Genomic DNA, 20,676 nt, shown 5'->3' with positions numbered 1-20,676 from the left:
TACGTGGGGTCCTAACATCATTGGCATCGCTCACCTCCGATATGGAAGCGAGAGGAGTCAGGCAGCCCCATTTAAGACCAAATGGTATTTTTGTAGCCATCTGGGGCCTTGCATGTAGCAGAAGTCCACTTTAGCTCTCACCGATGCCCTGCGCTCCAGATTTACAAGTGTAATGCAGCAGCGTCATATCCGTCAGCCCATCCCGGTCGTTGACATTACATCCTCGCTTCAAAATCTGCAAAAAATAAAAATAATTAAAAAAAATGTTAGTTACCGTACATAAAAAGTGATCTTGGGATAAAATCATACATTCTCTGGAATATCTGAGGCAGGTGATTTATTCATCCACACAGGGTCCAACACATAGGATCTGATCAGTGGAAGTCAAAGGGCTGCTCACAGGGGTCTCATGTCCCCATCTGGGGACGTTCCAGACAACAAACATTTAACTTCTTTGCACATCCTGATGTTCCCATTATAACCTTCCATCGCCTCTGCATAGTTGCAGTTTTTTTAGTGTGCAGATGAGTCTACCAAAAGCCCCCCGTAGCTGCCATCTTGGTCATCCCATGAAGCCCAGTCAGTGACAGACATAATAATTTTTTATATAAACTGCAATATTGTATATATAAAAGGTTTTTTTTTTATTAAATCTTTTTTCCTATTTTAAAAGTAAAGAAATGAAAAAAAAAAAACCCACATTAAAAATTGCCACATTCGTAGAAGTCTGATTTATCAAAATATACAAACAGTTAATCAAAAAGATAAATAAACCGTGGCCCTGCAGTCACTTCCCGCCAGGAACAAGACTCCATCACGGGTCATCGCTGCAGTCGCACAGTTTCTTTCATTACTGCACTCAGCCAGGGCTGCACTTCATAGGAGCACAAAGATGGCAGCGGCATCAGCCTTCAGCAACCCCTGACTGCCAGAGTAACTCATTAGCAACCCACAATTGTAGCATGTCAATAGTTTTAAATAGCGCAAAGTGCGATTGATAGAGACATCTAAAATACCTAAACAGCTGCGATCGGAGTTCGCATTAGTGGCTGATGTTACAGGCAGGTGCTGACTGTATAACACAGCAGGCACCCATCTACGGAAGCGGCTAAAGATATCCAGTTGTGGGTCGGAGACATCCACATATGTAGCACTCAGATGTTGAATACGGGCCTTACGTAAATGACATAATAAATGTGGCCGACCCCTGTCATTTGTATTAACCAAAACTAGTGATCGACCGTCCTCCACCTCGTTTAGTCCACTCGTGGACCCACCTCGTTCCCGATGACGTCTATGTTCTGCTGGACTTGGGGGACCCATTGTCTTAGGATAGCAAACAGCTCAGAAACCGAGGTGTCCGGATCAAACAGAATATCCTGGCAGGAAGCATCGTTAGGGTCAAAAAAGGAGAATTCTGCAAAAAAAAGTAAAATAGTAATTACACAGGGAGCAGCCTATATCTGAGGTTTCCTTTTGTTATATTTGCGATGCCTGCCGGGTATCCAATGGTTTGTGCCTCTAAACGTGAATATGACAGCTGCTGCACAACCCCTTTATAAGAAATAAGAAGCGGTTTATTTGCCCACTCTGCAGGGCATCACGCAGAGTCTGTGTGCCGGAAGATCCCTGCACAAACCTCACTATACGGGTCTCATACAGAGGCCGACATAGATCTGCACACAATCTGTAACATGCCCAGCACTGACAGCCACACATTAATACAATCAGGACATCAATCTTCTCATCCCTATTGAAGTGAACAATCAGGGTCCGGAGCAGAGGAAACCATCGCCATCAGTGCCTCCACACCAGGACTCGGGGGCACTGCCTGCATCCTGATGGATTTTGGGGGGCTCCTGAGCGACACTCACCTGGCTAATGATTCCTATATATAATGGTCGGGTCATTCTCACACGTCTCGTACTCACCACAGTCAGACGGCATCGGAGCTGCAGCCACGGAGAAGGTGACAGGTTGGCAGGAGTCAGGATAGTACGGCTGGAAGCGGTGGAAAACGGACAGAGCGTTTCCTTCGAGGTACCCGAGAGTCAGGTCCTCAATGGTCATTTTCTAGAAAACCACCTGGGCGATTAGGAAAATAAAAAGGAGGGAGGACATTAGAGAAAAGCCACAAATGAGTGGACAATCCAATAACAAGTGCCAGGAATAAACTTCTCACAACAGAGCCCCTCCCGGACCCCGCTCCGGCCAGCAGCTGTGCCGCCCGCTTGTCATCAGATGTATTCTATTTCAGAGGCTGCCTGACCCTGGATCCCACTCTTCCCTTTCACCGTCCTACTTACATTTTTCACCTTTATTATCCTAAGTTCAGGATGGAACATTGCAAACAAAGAATTACAAGCGCTCATCATGAGAACTAACAAGCCCTGCTGCGTTATCAGAGGCCAGCCAGGGACCAACGAGCCCTGCTGCGTTATCAGAGGCCCGTCAGGGACCGACGAGCCCCGCTGCGTTATCAGAGGCCCGTCAGGGACCGACGAGCCCCGCTGCGTTATCAGAGGCCCGTCAGGGACCGACGAGCCCCGCTGCGTTATCAGAGGCCCGTCAGGGACCGACGAGCCCCGCTGCGTTATCAGAGGCCCGTCAGGGACCGACGAGCCCCGCTGCGTTATCAGAGGCCCGTCAGGGACCGACGAGCCCCGCTGCGTTATCAGAGGCCCGTCAGGGACCGACGAGCCCCGCTGCGTTATCAGAGGCCCGTCAGGGACCGACGAGCCCCGCTGCGTTATCAGAGGCCCGTCAGGGACCGACGAGCCCCGCTGCGTTATCAGAGGCCCGTCAGGGACCGACGAGCCCCGCTGCGTTATCAGAGGCCCGTCAGGGACCGACGAGCCCCGCTGCGTTATCAGAGGCCCGTCAGGGACCGACGAGCCCCGCTGCGTTATCAGAGGCCCGTCAGGGACCGACGAGCCCCGCTGCGTTATCAGAGGCCCGTCAGGGACCGACGAGCCCCGCTGCGTTATCAGAGGCCCGTCAGGGACCGACGAGCCCCGCTGCGTTATCAGAGGCCCGTCAGGGACCGACGAGCCACGCGGTGTTATCAGGGTCTAACTAGCCCCGTAGCATTATCAGAGGCCCGCCAGGGACAGACAAGCCCGTTGCGTTATCAGAAATCTGCCAGGGACCAACGAGCTCCATAGCGTTATCAGAGGCCTGCCAGGGTCCAACAAGCCCCGCTGCGTTATCAGAAACCCGCCAGGGAACAGTTTTGATAAACAGTGTTACCACAATATTCCTACATTTCCTACATCCATAAACTGAACCCCACTCCTGACCATTTCCGGGTGACACAGGGGCACTTGTTGGTACAACGTATCATGATGCTGTGTTGAATGTATGGACGGCAGCCGACTGACAGCACTGACTTATAACCGCTGTACCCATCTGTCACTTAGCTTGAAACAGAGACTGTTGTGCACACCGCTGCAGAGCGAGGTGCTGGTGGAAGGGAGTGGCAAACTCCACGATCACTACGTTTGAGAAATTTTCACCGCACACTCAAAGGTTAAGTGCAAATGTTTTTAAATTTTAGTAATTGCTCAAAAATAAAGTTCAAGTGGTGGACAAGGCAAAAACCTATACGGTAGAAGCAACTTAGCGCTTCGACCCCATCCTGGGCCGTGATCATATAGTCGCTCTGGAGGAAAGGGGGGGACAAATATATACATACACAATAATATTACAATATTTACAGTATGCAAAAGAAAACAGATTCCAGGTGGGAAAATATGACAACAATGTAGTCCATTTGTCACTTAGTTTGTTCACTATATTTTACGTATATTTTGTATGTAACCCCTTTTCCTATGTGCAGCACCGTAGAATCAATGCAGATTTAAAAATAATAAATAATAATAAGGTCCATTGGGTCCTAATGCGGTGGCCATACACAACATGCTCCTCTGTGAGCCCGGATCTATGAATTATGATATCTGCCATTATTATCGTGATTGTGTGTGAAATATATATTACATGTATCGCCTCCGATGGGTCTCCACCCAATGTCCCTGGCCGGGATCCACCACGAATTCCTAGAACCACCTGCAGCGTGGTACAACATGTTTATGGGGTTTAGACCGTTTATGTCAGAGCTTTTGATCCATGAGAGTTCCTTGTATTCACTCCCTTCTTAAAACATGTCACTAGGACATAGCATCAATAATACTGGGAGGGAGAGGGGGTCTAACCTGTGGGATAGCTATCGATCCTGAAAATGAAGGGGGTTACAGAGCTGATTTAGTGCCATGTCCCCTTCTAAGTTTTGTTTCAGGAAACAAAGTGCTAAAATCAGCTCTATAGCCCTGTTCTTCTCAGTAATAATGGGAGTCCCAGAAAGAAGTCAGACTTCTACTGTCAGCGATACGCTATCACAGTATGGCACCAGCAAGGCGTCCATAACAAAACATGTGCTATGCTCATTACTTCTTTGCACATATACCCTACACTCTCTCCCTTATATCTGTGAGGCCCTATGTAGTTTTGGGTAATCCATGGCCAATGGGAATGTTGTAAATCTAGTGCAATCCCCCGTACCCACAAAGTGTTCACATTAAGTGCAATTTCAAAATCTGACCACTAGAGGGAGCAGAAGCCAATCTACTAGGGTTGAGCGAAATGGATCGGACAAATTCAAAAATCGCCGACTTTCAGCAAAGTTGGGTTTCATGAAACCCGATCCTAGTGTGGGATCGGCCATGCGGTCGGCGATCTTTGCGCCAAAGTCGCGTTTCGTATGACGCGTTCAGCACCATTTCTCTGCCAATGAAGGAGGACGCAGAGTGTGGGCAGCGTGATGACATAGGTCTCGGTCCCCACCATCTTAGAGAAGGGCATGACACTGATTGCCTTGCTGTCTGCGGCGTCACAGGGGCTATAAAGGGGCGTTCCCGCCGACCGCCATCTTACTTCTGCCGATCTTAGCGTAGGGAGAGGTTGCTGCAGCTTCGTCAGAAGGGATATAGTTAGGGAGGGAAGATTAACCCCAAAACCGCTTGTGCTGTAGCGATTTCCACTGTCCAACACCACCTTTTTTTGCAGGGACAGTGGAGGCTATATCTTTGTGCATCAGCTCTGTAGCTTATTAGGCTTCTTTATAAGGCTCCCTGATAGCTGCATTGCTGTTTGTACGCTGCTGTGCAAACCAACTGCTTTTTTCAAAGCAAAAATCCTGTTGCTCCTTTCTGCAGTTATCTTGTTTTATTTGTCCACACTTTTGGGTGCAGCAGTCCTTTTTATTGCTGCCATACATGTCCTGAGATCATTGTAGGGAGATTGAAATTGCACTACAGTCCTTGTATTTTTTCATATATCTTCCAGCTACCACTCACATTGCGTTGTTTTATACACTGGGCCTGAGTTTGGGTTCAGTCTCCCCCCAAAAAAAAGTGAGATTCAAATTCTCACAAAGTGGATATACCTCAGTCCTCTTAGTTTGTCGTATATCAGCCAGCCACTTGCTGCCACTCACATTGCGTTGTAAAATACATTGGGCCTGAGTTTGGGTTCAGTCTCCCCCCCCCCCCCCCAAAAAAAAAGCGAGATTGAAATTCTCACAAAGTGGATATACCTCAGTCCTCTTAGTTTGTCGTATATCAGCCGGCCACTTGCTGCCACTTACATTGCGTTGTTTTATACACTGGGCCTGAGTTGTGGTTCAGTCTCCCCAAAATAAAAAGGGAGATTTAAATTCTCAACAAGTTTATATACACCTTCTACCTTGTTTTACAGTACCATATAACGGTTGTTATTTTGGTTACATTTTCCCAAAAATGAGGAAGTCTGGTGGAAGAGCCCGCGGGCGGTCGTTGCCAGCTGGTACTGATGGTGGTGGTGGAGCATCTGTTGGTAGTGGGAAAAGCAAAATAGCAGCTAATAATAGCTGGAGGTGTTGAGCCAGCGTCATCGTCTGGCTACACAAGGCCTCGAAGGCTCCCTTAATCAGTCAGTGGAAAGGTGCACCTCACAACAGATGCATGGACCAGTAGGCATGGCCAGGGATGTTACGTAGGAGTTCGCCACCCCTCCTCCTCCTCCATAAGCGAAAGCTCGTCCACAGAGCGCAGTCGCACAACCACTCCATCCGCAGCTGCCAGTGTTGCACACGAGGTGTCCCATTATGGAACAGCTTGTGATAAGCATCAGCAGGCTGTGTTGGAAATGAAGTGTTTGGGCGAGAACAGACACACCGCGGAAGTACTGGCCGAGTACTTGCAGCAAGAAACTCAGTCATGGCTGGGCAGTGTACATCTTGAGGCAGGCAAGGTAGTCAGTGATAACGGAAGGAATTTTATGGCTGCCATAGCCCTTTCAGAACTGAAACACATACCTTGCCTGGCTCACACCTTGAACCTGGTGGTGCAGTTGGAGCGCCCCCAGACGCAGGGCCGCGGGGTACTCGGTACTGGGCCTCTCTGTCTCGGTTCTGGGGTTGTCACGGTGGCTAGACCCGGTCCGTGACCTTGCTAAGGGGCGTCCAATGAAAAGTTTGATGATGGTGCGTGGTGCAAGTCACGATGAATAACGAGGACACAGGGTTGCAGTCTCTTTACCTCTTTACTGAAGGCTTCAGGATCCTCAATCCAGAGCACTGCTAACAGGGCTGGCTGAGACCGGCCGGTCCGATGGCACCTCCAGAGTTCCCTTTGCAGGTGGAAATCAGTGCCTACCTTCTAGCGCCTGTGTGTTGTAGTACTTCCCTGCTGAGCACCACGGGATAGTCCTCACAACTGTTGTGTCTGTTTCTGATGTTCTTCTTTCTCACAACTCGTATCTATTCTGATGTTCTTCTCCGTCCCCCAGATGATATGGATAGGACGCACCCGTATGACGGGTAGGCCTGGAGTTCTTCTGGGACCCTAGCGTCGCCCCTCTCCCACAATTGCCCCCTATGTCTTCTTAGGTGATTTAGGTGAGACAGCCAACCTAAAATTAACTGTCCTGCCGTGGTTTTAAGTATTGCTTGGGGCCTAATACTTCCTCGGCGTTCCGGCCACCGGCTACGCGCCTCAGTAGTTACATAGTTATTAAGGTTGAAGGAAGACTTTAAGTCCATCTAGTTCAACCCATAGCCTAACCTAACATGTTGATCCAGGGGAAGGCAAAAAAAACCTAGTAGGATGTTGCCGATCTCGGGGCACGACTCCTACTGGCTTTATCTCCTTTTTGCTGCGATCTCGTTTCTCACTTCTCCACAGTAAACCTCGCTTCTTTTCCTTTCTTAGGATTCCACCGCATTTGAGTGCAGGCGCAGCTCTGTAACGTTCTGTTCGCTAGGCCACTGTCAGGATCCCACCCCTGACAGAGACCCCCCTGAATCTTCCCCCCGCAACACCCTCTGCCACAGGATGTTGCCTGGTTCCAACCCAGTCAGCTTCTGACTAACTTCCTATCCAGCCCCCAGTTTTACCAGATTGTGAGGAGTGGCCTAATACATAGCACCCTTTGCTCCCCCTGGTGGCCAGAATGTGAAGTGTAAAGTGTGACTGTGATACCTGGTCAGGTGAACTCCTTAAGTGCCATCAGACGTACCATCACTCCCCTTAGTGGCGGAGCACCAGTACCGCAACGACCAGGACTCTGGGGCGCTGCACTGTGCTTACTGAAAAATTATCCTGGGTTACCAGCCCTGCTCCTGAAGGTGCGAAGACTTTGCTCGCACATCCGCCGGTTGCCCGTACACTCCAGCCGTATGCAGAACCATCAGCGATCGCTGGATCTTCCCCAGCACCGCCTAATAATCGACGTTGCAACAAGGTGGAACTCCACACTGCACATGCTTCAGAGGCTGTGCGAACAGAGGCATGCTGTAATTTATTTGTGGGAGGATACACATACAAGGGCAGGCACTTGGATGGCAGACATGGAGTTGACTGGTGTGCAGTGGTCGAAGCTACAAGACCTCTGTCAAGTCCTTCAGTGTTTTGAGGAATGCACACGGCTGGTAAGTGCAGACGACGCCATCATAAGCATGAGCATCCCACTAATGCGTCTGCTGATGCAAAGTTTGGCGCACATTAAGGAGCAGGCGTCATGCAGCCGAGGAGGAGGGACGCCTTGATGACAGTCAGCCATTGTCTGCTCAGGGAACTCTCCTGGACGAGGTGGCGGACGAAGAGGAGGAGGAGGAGGATGATGGGGATGAATATTTATGGGAGGAGGATGCTTCTCAGGGGGCAATAGAAACTGGTGGCATTGCAAGGTCAGGTACAGGGTTTTTGCGGGACACAAGTGATGTTGATTTGCAAGACAGTGCTCCTCAACCCAGCACAAGCAGTGAATTGACACCTGGAACATTGGCCCACATGGCTTTGTATGCCTTGCGTATCCTAAAAAGGGACCCCCGCATTATCAAAATGATGACTGATGACGATTACTGGTTGGCCTGCCTCCTGGATCCACGATATAAAGGAAAATTACAAAATATCATGCCACATTAGAACCTTGAGCAAATATTGGCTACCAAACAAGCAACTCTTGTAAACCGTTTGGTTCAGGCATTCCCAGCACACAGCGGCGGTGATGGTTCTCACACGAGCCGTAGTGGGCAACATGGCAGAGGTGCTAGAGGTGCACAAATCCAAAGTGGCGTTGGACAGAGGGGTTTTATGACAAGGTTGTGGAGTGATTTCGCAACGACCGCTGACACGACAGGTACTGCTGCATCGATTCAAAGTGACAGGAGACAGCATTTGTCCAGTATGGTTACGAACTACTTTTCCGCCCTTATCGATGTTCTCCCTCACAGGTCATTCCCCTTTGATTACTGGGCATCTAAAATAGACACCTGGCCCGAATTGGCAGAATATGCATTACAGGAGCTCGCTTGCCCAGCAGCTAGTGTGCTATCAGAAAGAGTATTCAGTGCTGCTGGTTCAATACTGACCGAAAAAAGGACACGTCTGGCTACCCAAAATGTGGATGATCTAACCTTCATTAAAATGAACCAATCATGGATTTCTAATTATTTGGCCCCACCTTCCCCTGCTGACACGTAGCTTGCCTGAAAAATGTCTTGCTTTTGGCCTCCTGTTACTGACTTCTCCAATTCCTCCATTTGCAGCTGCTGATGTCCACCATAGGCCAATTTTTTACTTCCCTAAATGGGCTGACTCCCCCCACAGGGCCGTGGTCACCACCTGGCGCAAGCACCTGTGCGAGTGCCGTTTGCCTGGACAGGTGGGTGTGCCCACTCTTGGGTGACAGCACTGGCACAGGGTCCCTCATAGTACAATGAAGTGTCTCTGACGGTGGTGGTGCACAACCAACGTCAGACACACCGTCGTAACATGAGGGGCCCTGTGCCAGTACCGCCGCCCACGAGAGAGTGTTCCCCCCCAGCTCGAACAGTGCTCTACCACCTGCAATACTTACCTCTCCCTGCTCCACCACTGTGTAGTCTGTGCTGTTAAATCCTTCAATGCCACTGCCAATACAAATCTGTTGAAATGATAGATGATAGTTAAAATATACAGGGGCCCTGGCCTCCATTTAGACCAGTTAATATGTTGCGCCTACTACAACTATCTGCTACTCAGAGGAGCCCACCGCTGTACCTAGCTATGCCACCTGTGTCAGCCTCTCATTACAGTTGTCCTCCGCTGAACAAAGCAACGCCGCCTGGTTATTCCTGTTACCAATTTTGAACTGCTTTTAGCCTACTTACTTATTTGGGCCTACTCACTGTGTCAGCCTCTCCTTACAGTTGTCCTCCGCTGAACAAAGCAATGCCGCCTGGTTAGTCCTGTTACCAATTTTGAACTGCATTTAGCCCACTTTTATTATTTGGGCCTATATCTGTTTCTTCCTCATCCTGCCCATTGCCCAGCCACTGCTAGATGAGTCTTGTGGTACATTGACCCAGACCACTACATTCCCCTTGCATTCTACACAGCCAGAATCTGACCCTTCTGAAAGTCAGGTTCCCCTTCCCGCATACTATACCACCTTACACGGGGACAAAGAGGAAGGTGCAGATGAAAGTGCAGGTTTCTTCATCAGGTGGGGGGCATACTCGTTGGCGACGTCACTGGCACAGGGCCCCTCATAGTACGCAAAAGTGTCTCTGCCGGTGGGAGGCGCCACCCGCCGTCAAACACACCGCCGTACTATGAGGGGCCCTGTGCCAGTGCCAACGAGTGGGCCCCCCCTGCTTGCTCAGGATCACAGCACTTGCACTTTTCGCAATAATCGGCTGATTTCACCCGACCCGACTTTTGACAAAGTCGGGTTTCGCGAAACCCGACTCGATCCTAAAAAAAAAAAAAAAAAAAAAAAAAAGTCGCTCAACTCTACAATCTAGAGTTACAGTAAAGTAGTGTCAGCTCTGCAGACAAGCAGGTCCCGAACTGGGAGCTTATATAATGGGGGGATGTACGAGAAAAAAAACCTGACCTCGATCATCTGCTTAAACCTATTGTGATGTCAGAAAAAGGAAAAAATAAATAAATAGTCCCAACCTGTGTGTTTGTTACAATTGTATCCAGTCTAGACAACATGTCGGTCACAAATCTTTCTCCTGTTTGTTACAATGTGTTAGTGCAAACAAAGGCAAAAATCATATGTGTAGCCTGTGCAGGAATTTAAGGTCCACCACAAAGTAAGAGCACCTATGACTGCACTAATTATCAGATTTATTTATTTTTAATCAGTCGGGGAAAGGGATATATCATTTGGGTATGCAACCACCATGATTGGTAAAGGTCTGACCTCCCGGACCGCCAGCAATCCTGAGAATAGCAGGGCTGTAAAGATCACTATCCCCCCTCCGGCTCCACATTGTACTTGGAGCAGCCCAATGCTCGGCCAGACCTGCCTTACTGATCTATCAGGTCCCGGGAGGGAAGGCATCCGTACCATCAGATCCGTAACTTTTCTGTGCACAGCCTGTAGGTCATTAATGTCTACACTGTGAAGCTACCGAGAACTAGAGATGAACCTGACAAGCATCCTGCAGCTGTAGTACAGGGCAGCCCCCGGTGCCCCCTGACCTCAGATATTGCACGATCGCCTTTGAATTAAAATTTAATAACGATTCCCCGGACTGTAGTGCAGCAAGTGAACAACAGATGGGTGATAATGGGATTCTGCCTGCAGTCGTGAGATCATCTGAGCGGAGGGCGGGAAGATTAATCACCATCCTGATATAGCTTATTACAGCATCAACCAGCAGAGCATCCATCGCGCCCGAACAATGCACACATCACACTCACAAACTGTGCCCGGCACAAGCAACTCCGATAGTAACGTAATACAAATCTTCAGCAATTGGTTAACAACTATTTCATCCTTTGTGTGAAAAGTTTTGCAGCCATTTCAGAAAATTGCGGCAAAAAGGCACAAATTAACCCTTAGGCCTCAGCGATTTTCTTGTCTGAACGAGTTTCATAACCAACTTTTTTTTTTTTCATCAGCGTTTCATCAGTCTTTACCAATGGAGTTTGGTCCGCGATTCATCAGTTTTGCTAGGACGAGAAAGAAAAAAAAAAAAAAGTTTTTCCTATCTAGCAGTCTGTGAAAACCAGATAGCACACGGATGGCATCTGGAATCTGTCAGATTTTTTTTTCACGGACCCATTGACTTGCATTGCCAATTCTAATCAATATCAGACATATATCCGTGAATTTTCGAGGACCACTCAAGTCTGCGAAAGATCAACGATGTGTGAACATGACACATTCACGATTATAGCTACGAGTGCCATGTGTGAAAAACATGTACAGCACTCTTTTCCAAAAAATGGACATGTGAACGAGCTCTTAGGGTGCATTTTGACGACTATATAAATTGGCTGGAGATCGGACTGAGAGTGCACAGAGTAACGGTATGGTTTGGGAGACCTGACCGCCACTCTGTGCATTGCAGTTTGATTTACTCTGTCGTCTGACAGCGCCCTTAGAAAAAGTGCACATTGAATGGAACAATCCACTGCAAACCCTCAGGCAGATAGTGGTGCAAATCAGCAGCAAACTCTGCACGTGTAACACCTGGAACAGCCCTCTACATTTAGGCCATGTTCACACAAAGCATAAGGGTATGTGCACATGTTGCAGATTTCCTGCGGATCCGCAGCAGTTTTTTCTGCGCAGAAACGCTACAGATCCGCAAGTGATTTACAGTACAATGTAAATCAATGGAAAAGAAAAATTCTGTGCTAATGGTGTGGAAGATTCCGCACGGAAAACGCAGCGGATTAAAAGAAGGACATGTCATTTCTTTGTGCAGATCTGCAGCGTTTCTGCACCCATTCCATAATGGAAATCGTCAGGGGTAAAAACGCATGAAATCCGCAACAAAAACGCACAGATTTTGACCTGCGTTTTCTGCCAAGAGATGCAGAATCCGAACAGAAAATTCCACAGGCAAATCTGCAACGTGTGCACATACCCTAAATGCTGCACTTTCTTTGCGCTCAAAAATCCAATGCATCCAACAGCTCCAGCAAAATAGATGTGATTTCATGAAAAGGGATGTGTGCCCAGTATGTGCTCAGAGATACTGGAGAAATATGGGTTTCTCCCTATGGGCTTCTATGGGAAGCCTGAATAATGCAAGAGGAAAAGAAAAATGCACTAGTGATTTTCAATAAAAAATCCCAGAGTTTCAGGAAAAAAAATGCATAAAAAAGCTGTTAAATCCAGAGAAAGATCAGAAAAAAAAAAAAAAAAAAAAAAAAACCTCAGTAATCGGAGCAGAATAACAAAACGTATTTTGTGGCAGACATCTGCAGAAAGAACGCATCAGGAAAATATAGTGTTTTTGGCAGGTGTAAATAGAACCTGATGGTACGTTCACAAGGGAGTAATAAAAATTCTTCTACACAGTGGGGGAAATAAGTATTTGATCCCTTGTTGATTTTGTGAGCTTGCCCACTGACAAAGATATGAACAGTCTATAATTTTAAGGGAAGGTTAATTTTCACATTGAGAGATAGAAAATCAAAAATAAAATCCAGTAGGGAAACTCACAAAATCAGCAAGGGATCAAATAATTATTTCCCCCACTGTAAATCCTCATGCAGATTTTGGTGTAACACCCCTCTACATTAAAAGGGGTGAAAGAAACAGTAAAAATGTGAAAGCGACAAATTGAGCATTTTAATACATTAATCCACTTGGGTGGCACTATAATCCGTGGTGGAATTTTCTTTGTGAGAATCCGCAGCATGTCGATCCCATGTGGACAGACACACAAGTGCGAATACACGCTGATTTTGGAGCATCTTTCATGCTGACAGTCAATCCACCAATAATCCGGACTCCATGTGAATGGAGCTTCCTCGACCCTGGTTACATGCAATGGAAAATTTGGTGTCACTGCAGGAAGAGTATCAGGTTACTTATCGTGGTCAAATTGCAAAATTACAGATTGAAGCCAAGGATGACACCTGTGAACTGACGATAGGGACAATCCCTGTACAGCTCTGCGCCTGATCAGACTACAAATCTGCAGAAAATCTGAGCTCAGCTTCTGCTGTTTGCTGCAGAATTATCGGCGGGTTAGCAATTTTTTTCCGTGTGCATTTGGCGATTTGGTTAAAAGAGGAAATCAGGTTCCCTGTGTTCAATCTTGACAGAAGACAGTTCAGTAAATGGTGCGCAGGTCCTACCGATATACCGATACTACAAGCCCCATATAATGACTACTCTGGCAAACGACAAGAGGCTCGTGCTTACATGCAATTCCCCATTATTCCAGTAAGAGGCGCAGAATTACATCCAATGTGTATTTCTCCATTGGTAGCCGGAGCCTAAAAATGGAATCATCTGCGCCCTGTGAATGGCGCCAACAAGTAAGACTTAGGGAGGAAAGTCTGATAATCTGGCATCTAGTGGGCCAATGAGTCCGAACCATCAGACGTGTGACAGCTCCTCTCACCATCAGTGACGCCCCTCACACCGTCACTGTCAGCTACCCCCTCAGCGACAGCTTCCTCCTCAGTGACAGCACCCCCTCACCCCCCCTCACTGACAGCACCCCCTCACCCACAGCTCCCCCTCACTGACAGCACCCCCTCACCGACAGCACCCCCTCACCGACAGCACCCCCTCACCGACAGCACCCCCTCACCGACAGCACCCCCTCACCGACAGCACCCCCTCACCGACAGCACCCCCTCACCGACAGCACCCCCTCACCGACAGCACCCCCTCACCGACAGCACCCCCTCACCGACAGCACCCCCTCACCGACAGCACCCCCTCACCGACAGCACCACCTCACCGACAGCACCACCTCACCGACAGCACCACCTCACCGACAGCACCACCTCACCGACAGCACCCCCTCACCGACAGCTCCCCCTCACCGACAGCACCCCCTCACCGACAGCTCCCCCTCACTGACAGCACCCCCTCACCGACAGCACCCCCTCACTGACAGCACCCCCTCACTGACAGCACCCCCTCACTGACAGCACCCCCTCACCCACAGCACCCCCTCACTGACAGCTCCCCCCTCACTGACAGCTCCCCCCTCACTGACCCCTCACTGACAGCTCCCCCCTCACTGACAGCTCCCCCCTCACTGACAGCTCCCCCCTCACCCCCCTCAGTGACAGCACCCCCCTCACTAACATCTCCCTCCTCACTGACAGCTCCCCCCTCACTGACAGCACCCCCCTCACCCCCTCCCTCAGTGACAGCTCTTCTCACCATCAGTGTTGCCCCTCACACTGTCACTGTCAGCTCCCCCCCTCACTGACAGCACCCCCCTCACCGACAGTTTCCTCTCACCCCCACCCTCAGTGACAGCTCTTCTTACCATCAGTGTTGCCCCTCACACCGTCACTGTCAGCTCCCCCTCAGTGACAGCACCCCCCCCCACCCCTCAGTGACAGCACCCCCCTCATCAGTGGCAGCTCCCCCTCTCCCGTCAGTGTCGCCCCTCATTACCGTCGCACGATGACCCTCATCAGCTTCTCCTCATCCATCCAGCGAGCAGCGCTCCGAACTGCGACCCCGCCCCCTGAACTACGTCACTGGGGAGGCGCCAACGTCGTGACGTCACCGAGCTGCTGCTTCTCTGTTTTGAGAATGGGCGGGAAAGTTCTGTGAGGCGACGACAGTATATATAGTGACACTGCGTGCGGCGCTATCAGTGCGGGGGCTCCGGGAGTGCGGCGCTCTCTATCAGTGCGGGGGGCTCCTCCTCAGTGCGGCGCTCTCCTCTATCAGTGCGGGGGGCTCCGGGAGTGTGGCGCTCTCTATCAGTGCGGGGGGCTCCTCCTCAGTGCGGCGCTCTCCTCTATCAGTGTGGGGGGCTCCGGGAGTGCGGTGCTCTCCTCTATGGCCGGCCTCACACTCAGCGTATGTAAATACGGTCCGTTTTTTACGACCGTAATGGGCAGAAAAGTCCCCAAAATAGTGATCCGTATGTCCTCCGTAGTCAGGGTGTGTCAGCGTATTTTGCGCATGGCATCCTCCGTATGTAATCCGTATGGCATCCGTACTGCGAGATTTTCTCGCAGGCTTGCAAAACCGACATCTAATGGATTTATGTGCTCAAATGTTCGGGAAAACATATATACAGTATGTATATATATAATCATTGAGACACATATATATATATTCTGTATTTATATTTAATTCACTGCGAGATATGTGAAAAGCCAGTAATTCAATTGCCGGCTTTTCATTTCTCCTTCCCAAACCCGACAGGATATGAGACATGATTACATACAGTAAACCATCTCATATCCCCTTTTTTTTTGCATATTCCACACTACTAATGTTAGTAGTGTGTATGTGCAAAATTTGGGCGCTGTAGATGCTAAAATAAAGGGTTAAATGGCAGAAAAAATTGGCGTGGGCTCCCGCGCAATTTTCTCCGCCAGAGTGGTAAAGCCAGTGACTGAGGGCAGCTATTAATAGCCTAGAGAGGGTCCATGGTTATTGCCCCCCCCCCCGGCTACAAACATCTGCCCCCAGCCACCCCAGAAAAGGCACATCTGGAAGATGCGCCTATTCTGGCACTTGGCCACTCTCTTCCCACTCCCTGTAGCGGTGGGATATGGGGTAATGAAGGGTTAATGTCACCTTGCTATTGTAAGGTGACATTAAGCCAGATTAATAATGGAGAGGCGTCAATTATGACACCTATCCATTATTAATCCAATTGTATGAAAGGGTTAAAAAACACATTATTAAAAATTATTTTAATGAAATAAACACACAGGTTGTTTTAATATTTTATTGCTCTCTCAATCCACCTGAAGACCCTCGCTCTGCAAAATAATAAACCAACAATATACATACCTTCTGATGAACTGTCACGTCCTACGAAGTAAATCCATCTGAAGGGGTTAAATCATTTTACAGGCAGGAGCTGTGCTAAAGCACGCGCTCGTGCCTGTAAACCTGGGTGACCTGTACTTACATTGAGTCGCGGTGAGGCGCCCTCTGCTGGATGAACTCGTATGAACTCGAGCGTGGGAACTTTTCCAAGGCTCCAGTTCATGAGGACATCCAGCAGAGGGCGCCTCACCGCAACTCAAGGTAAGTACAGATCACCCAGCTTTCCTTTCAGCACCCGGAGTTTACAGGCACGAGCGAGTGCTTTAGCACAGCTCCTGCCTGTAAAATGATTTAACCCCTTCAGATGGATTTACTTCGTAGGACGTTACAGATCATCGGATGGTATGTATATTGTGGGTTTATTATTTTGCAGAGCGAGGGTCTTCAGGTGGATTGAGAGAGCAATAAAATATTAAAACAACCTGTGTGTTTATTTCATTAAAATACTTTTTAATAATGTGTGTGTGTTTTTTAACCCTTTCATACAATTGGATTAATAATGGATAGGTGTCATAATTGACGCCTCTCCATTATTAATCTGGCTTAATGTCACCTTACAATAGCAAGGTGACATTAACCCTTCATTACCCCATATCCCACCGCTACAGGGAGTGGGAAGAGAGTGGCCAAGTGCCAGAATAGGCGCATCTTCCAGATGTGCCTTTTCTGGGGTGGCTGGGGGCAGATGTTTGTAGCCAGGGGGGGGCCAATAACCATGGACCCTCTCTAGGCTATTAATATCTGCCCTCAGTTACTGGCTTTACCACGCTGGCGGAGAAAATTGCGCGGGAGCCCACTCCAATTTTTTCCGCCATTTAACCCTTTATTTTAGCAGCTACACCGTCCAAATTTTGCACATACACACTACTAACATTAGTAGTGTGGAATATGCAAAAAAAAGGGGATATGAGATGGTTTACTGTATGTAAACCATGTCTCATATCATGTCGGGTTTGGGAAGGAGAAATGAAAAGCCGGCAATTGAATTACCGGCTTTTCTCTAACACCGGTGCGTATTTCTCGCAAGTCACACTGCTGGTCCGTGTGGAATCCGTATTTTTCTCGCCCCCATAGACTTTCATTGGCGATTCTTTTGCACAATACGGTGACAAACGCAGCATGCTGTGATTTTCTACGGCCGTACAAGACCGTATATTACGGATGCGTAATATACGGCAGATAGGAGCTGGGCCATAGAGATTCATTGGGCCGTGTGTAATGCAAATTTTACGGACGTAGTTTATGCGCTCATACGTCCGTAAAACTCGCTAGTGTGAGGCCGGCCTATCAGTGCGGGCTCCGGGAGTGCGGCGCTCTCTTCTATCTGTGTGGGGGCTCCTCTATCAGTGTGGGGGGCTTCAGGAGTGCGGCGCTCTCCTCTATCAGTGTGGGGGGCTCCGGGAGTGTGGCGCTCTCTATCAGTGTGGGGGGCTCCGGGGGTGCGGCGCTCTCCTCTATCAGTGCGGGGGGCTCCGGGAGTGCGGCGCTCTCCTCTATCAGTGTGGGGGGCTCCGGGAGTGTGGCACTTTCTATCAGTGCGGGGGGCTCCGGGAGTGCGGCGCTCTCCTCTATCAGTGCGGGGGGCTCTGGGAGTGCGGCGCTCTCCTCTATCAGTGCGGGGGGCTCCGGGAGTGTGGCACTCTCCTCTATCAGTGTGGGGGGCTTCAGGAGTGCGGCGCTCTCTATCAGTGTGGGGCTTCAGGAGTGCGGCGCTCTCTTCTATCAGTGTGGGGGGCTTTAGGAGTGCGGCGCTCTCTATCAGTGTGGGGGGCTCCGGGAGTGTGGCGCTCTCCTCTATCAGTGCGGGGGGCTCCGGGAGTGCGGTGCTCTCCTCTATCAGTGCGGGCTCCGGGAGTGCGGCGTTCTCCTCTATCAGTGCGGGGGGCTCCGGGAGTGCGGCGCTCTCTTCTATCTGTGTGGGGGGCTCCTCTATCAGTGTGGGGGGCTTCAGGAGTGCGGCGCTCTCTTCTATCAGTGTGGGGGGCTCCGGGAGTGCCGCGCTCTCTTCTATCTGTGCGGGGGGCTCCGGGAGTGCCGTGCCCTCTATCGGTGTGGGGGGCTCCGGGAGTGCGGCACTCTCCTCTATCAGTGCGGGGGGCTCCGGGAGTGCGGCGCACTCCTCTATCAGTGCGGGCTCCAGAGATCTCTGGTCACAACATTGTCTGAAGTAGTGTTGTTGTTTTTTTCTCTATTCAATAAATGTCAGTCACATTTTCTTTAGGGTCTGTGCACACGGTCAGGAATGGGCAGCACTTTGGATGCAGGACATGCCCGCTGCCGTCTATTGAACCCAGGTGATTCCCAATGTGTTCATTGACCTGCGCAGATTCACCGCATCCTATACATTGTACGGTGACATTTATCTTGCGGAGGCTGAGCGTCTCCACACTATAGACATGCTGCAGTCTGGAGAGACGCGCCACATGTATGTCGCTGCGGGTGAGCCGGGGACGTCTGTTTCTTGAAATCCCCTCCACTGTGCTGTAACATCTGGACAAGTACACAGCTTCCGTTTGCAGCAATTACTGACCATGTGCTCATAGCCTCACTGTAAATCCGCGGACAGCTCTGATCCGACTCCGTGCAGTACAGCGGCTTTTCCCACAGGTTCTTGGTGTTGTGGTTTTTAACAGCATACCTCCCAACTTTTGAAGAATAGAAAGAGACAGGAGGAGTTGTCAGAGGGGCGCTGGCAGGGAGGGACATTCAGCAGACTCCTGAGACTGCAGGGTGTAGACCCAAATCCAGGACTGTCCGCTGTATCCAGGACAGTTGGGACTAGAGATGAGCGGATCAGTTCCCGGGTCTCTGATCCGGATCAGTGGTACATGGCGGCTGGAGGGAAGGCCGTGAATAACCTTCCTGTGCCCCAGCGCAGGCTTTGATCACCCAGGGCCGGTGTGACGTCATCCGTGCGTCCTGCTCGTCTCTAGTGTTGGGACCGGTGGATTATTGTTCCTTCATTCACAGTCGGAGCCGCCAGAACTCTTTCAACTCGACGTAACTTCACTATACGACATCCGACCTTTTTGTGTCTGTAAGGCCGTGTTCACACGTTGCACAGATACTGTGTTTTTTGTTTTCTGCGGACACAACAAACTACACAATAACAATATTAGATTATTTCTGCATTTTTTTTGTAGTCCTTTTCCTCCTTATTTGATGTGCTTGTTGTAGATGTGAAGCCACGTTTTTAATGTGCTTTCTATAGTTCAGAATAGCTTTGATTCTACACGTAAAGTGAAGTTTGGCTCCATCAAAATGGCGCTTGCACAGCAGTAACTATCAGAACGCGCCATTTTGATGAAGATAATTTTTTTTACACCCCGCGATAGGATAGGAATAAAGCATAAATGCATACAGCCATTTTAGGCAAGTATGATGCCACGGCGCAGGCGCCATTTTGATCAAGTTGAATTTTTTTTTTTTTTTCTGTAACCCCACAATAGAATATTCAGCGTGTAAAATAGAGGGCGGGTCACTGAAGGATCAGTCATAAGCCCATAAGGATGAATATGTAAGCAGAGCAGCACGTAAAGCCCCGAAGCAGAAGAATCTCATTAACTGAAAACTACAAATAAATAGTAAACAACCACCACATATTATATGTATTTATATATTATATGTACACAGCAATATAGACTCAAAGGAGCAAAATAAAAGCAACGTTTAACCCCTTAACGTCCAATGACAGTTGATCTGATCAGCTGAAATGTGCCCGGAACAGCCGCGGGTGGAATCGCAATTCACCCTAGAAACCAGCCCACTCCCACATGTATTCAGGCTGTCTATCAGCCATAAATCATGCAGCTGCGTCAACTAAAACTAAATCTCCGAGCAGTCACAAATACTCGGAGACCACCCGAGCGTGCTTTGGAAAACCCGAGCAACGAGTATATTCGCTCATCACTAATCAATATATAAAAATAATCAAATCGGTAAACGGCGTAGCGAGACAAAAAAAATCGCAACGCCTGAATTAAATTTTTTGGGTCGCTGCAATGTTGCAATAAAATGCAATAACAAGCGATCAAAAGAATGTATCTGCAACAAAATGGTATCATTAAAAATATCAGATCGGTGCGCAAAAAATAGCCCTCACCCGACCCGACATCCCGAAAAATGGAGACGTTACAGGTCTCGGAAAATGGCAACTTTTTTTTTTTTTTTTACAAATTTTGGAATTTTTTTTCACCACTTAGATAAAAAAGAACCTAGACATGTTTGGTGTCTATGAACTCGTAATGACCTGGAGAATCATAATGGCAGCTCAGTTTTAGCATTTGGTGAACCTAGTGAAAAAGCCAAACAAAAAACAAGTGTGGGATTGCACTTTTTTTTTTCAATTTCACCGCACTTGGA

General features: G+C 49.0%; 1 protein-coding gene across 3 annotated transcripts in view; it reads right to left on the bottom strand.

Annotated features, from left to right (window-relative positions):
- Window positions 1-15,049, bottom strand: part of CLIP4 (CAP-Gly domain containing linker protein family member 4) — a 51,356-nt gene extending 36,307 nt beyond the window's left edge. For 2 of the 3 annotated variants that reach the window (XM_077282109.1, XM_077282110.1), the window contains exons 1-4: window positions 14,914-15,049; window positions 1,932-2,085; window positions 1,278-1,417; window positions 142-235 (exon numbers count right to left, since the gene is read on the bottom strand). In XM_077282109.1, the coding sequence (XP_077138224.1) occupies window positions 142-235; window positions 1,278-1,417; window positions 1,932-2,070 (373 nt within the window). In that variant the 5' untranslated portion in view covers window positions 2,071-2,085; window positions 14,914-15,049. Of the gene's footprint in view, window positions 1-34; window positions 236-1,277; window positions 1,418-1,931; window positions 2,086-14,913 lie in introns of those variants that run through there. The other variant, XM_077282111.1, reaches the window with a different exon arrangement.
- Between the last annotated feature and the right edge of the window lie 5,627 nt (window positions 15,050-20,676).

This window comes from Ranitomeya variabilis, chromosome 2 (assembly GCF_051348905.1).
Source record: "Ranitomeya variabilis isolate aRanVar5 chromosome 2, aRanVar5.hap1, whole genome shotgun sequence".
Lineage (NCBI taxonomy): Eukaryota > Metazoa > Chordata > Amphibia > Anura > Dendrobatidae > Ranitomeya > Ranitomeya variabilis.
This window is presented reverse-complemented; position numbering and strand designations above follow the sequence as displayed.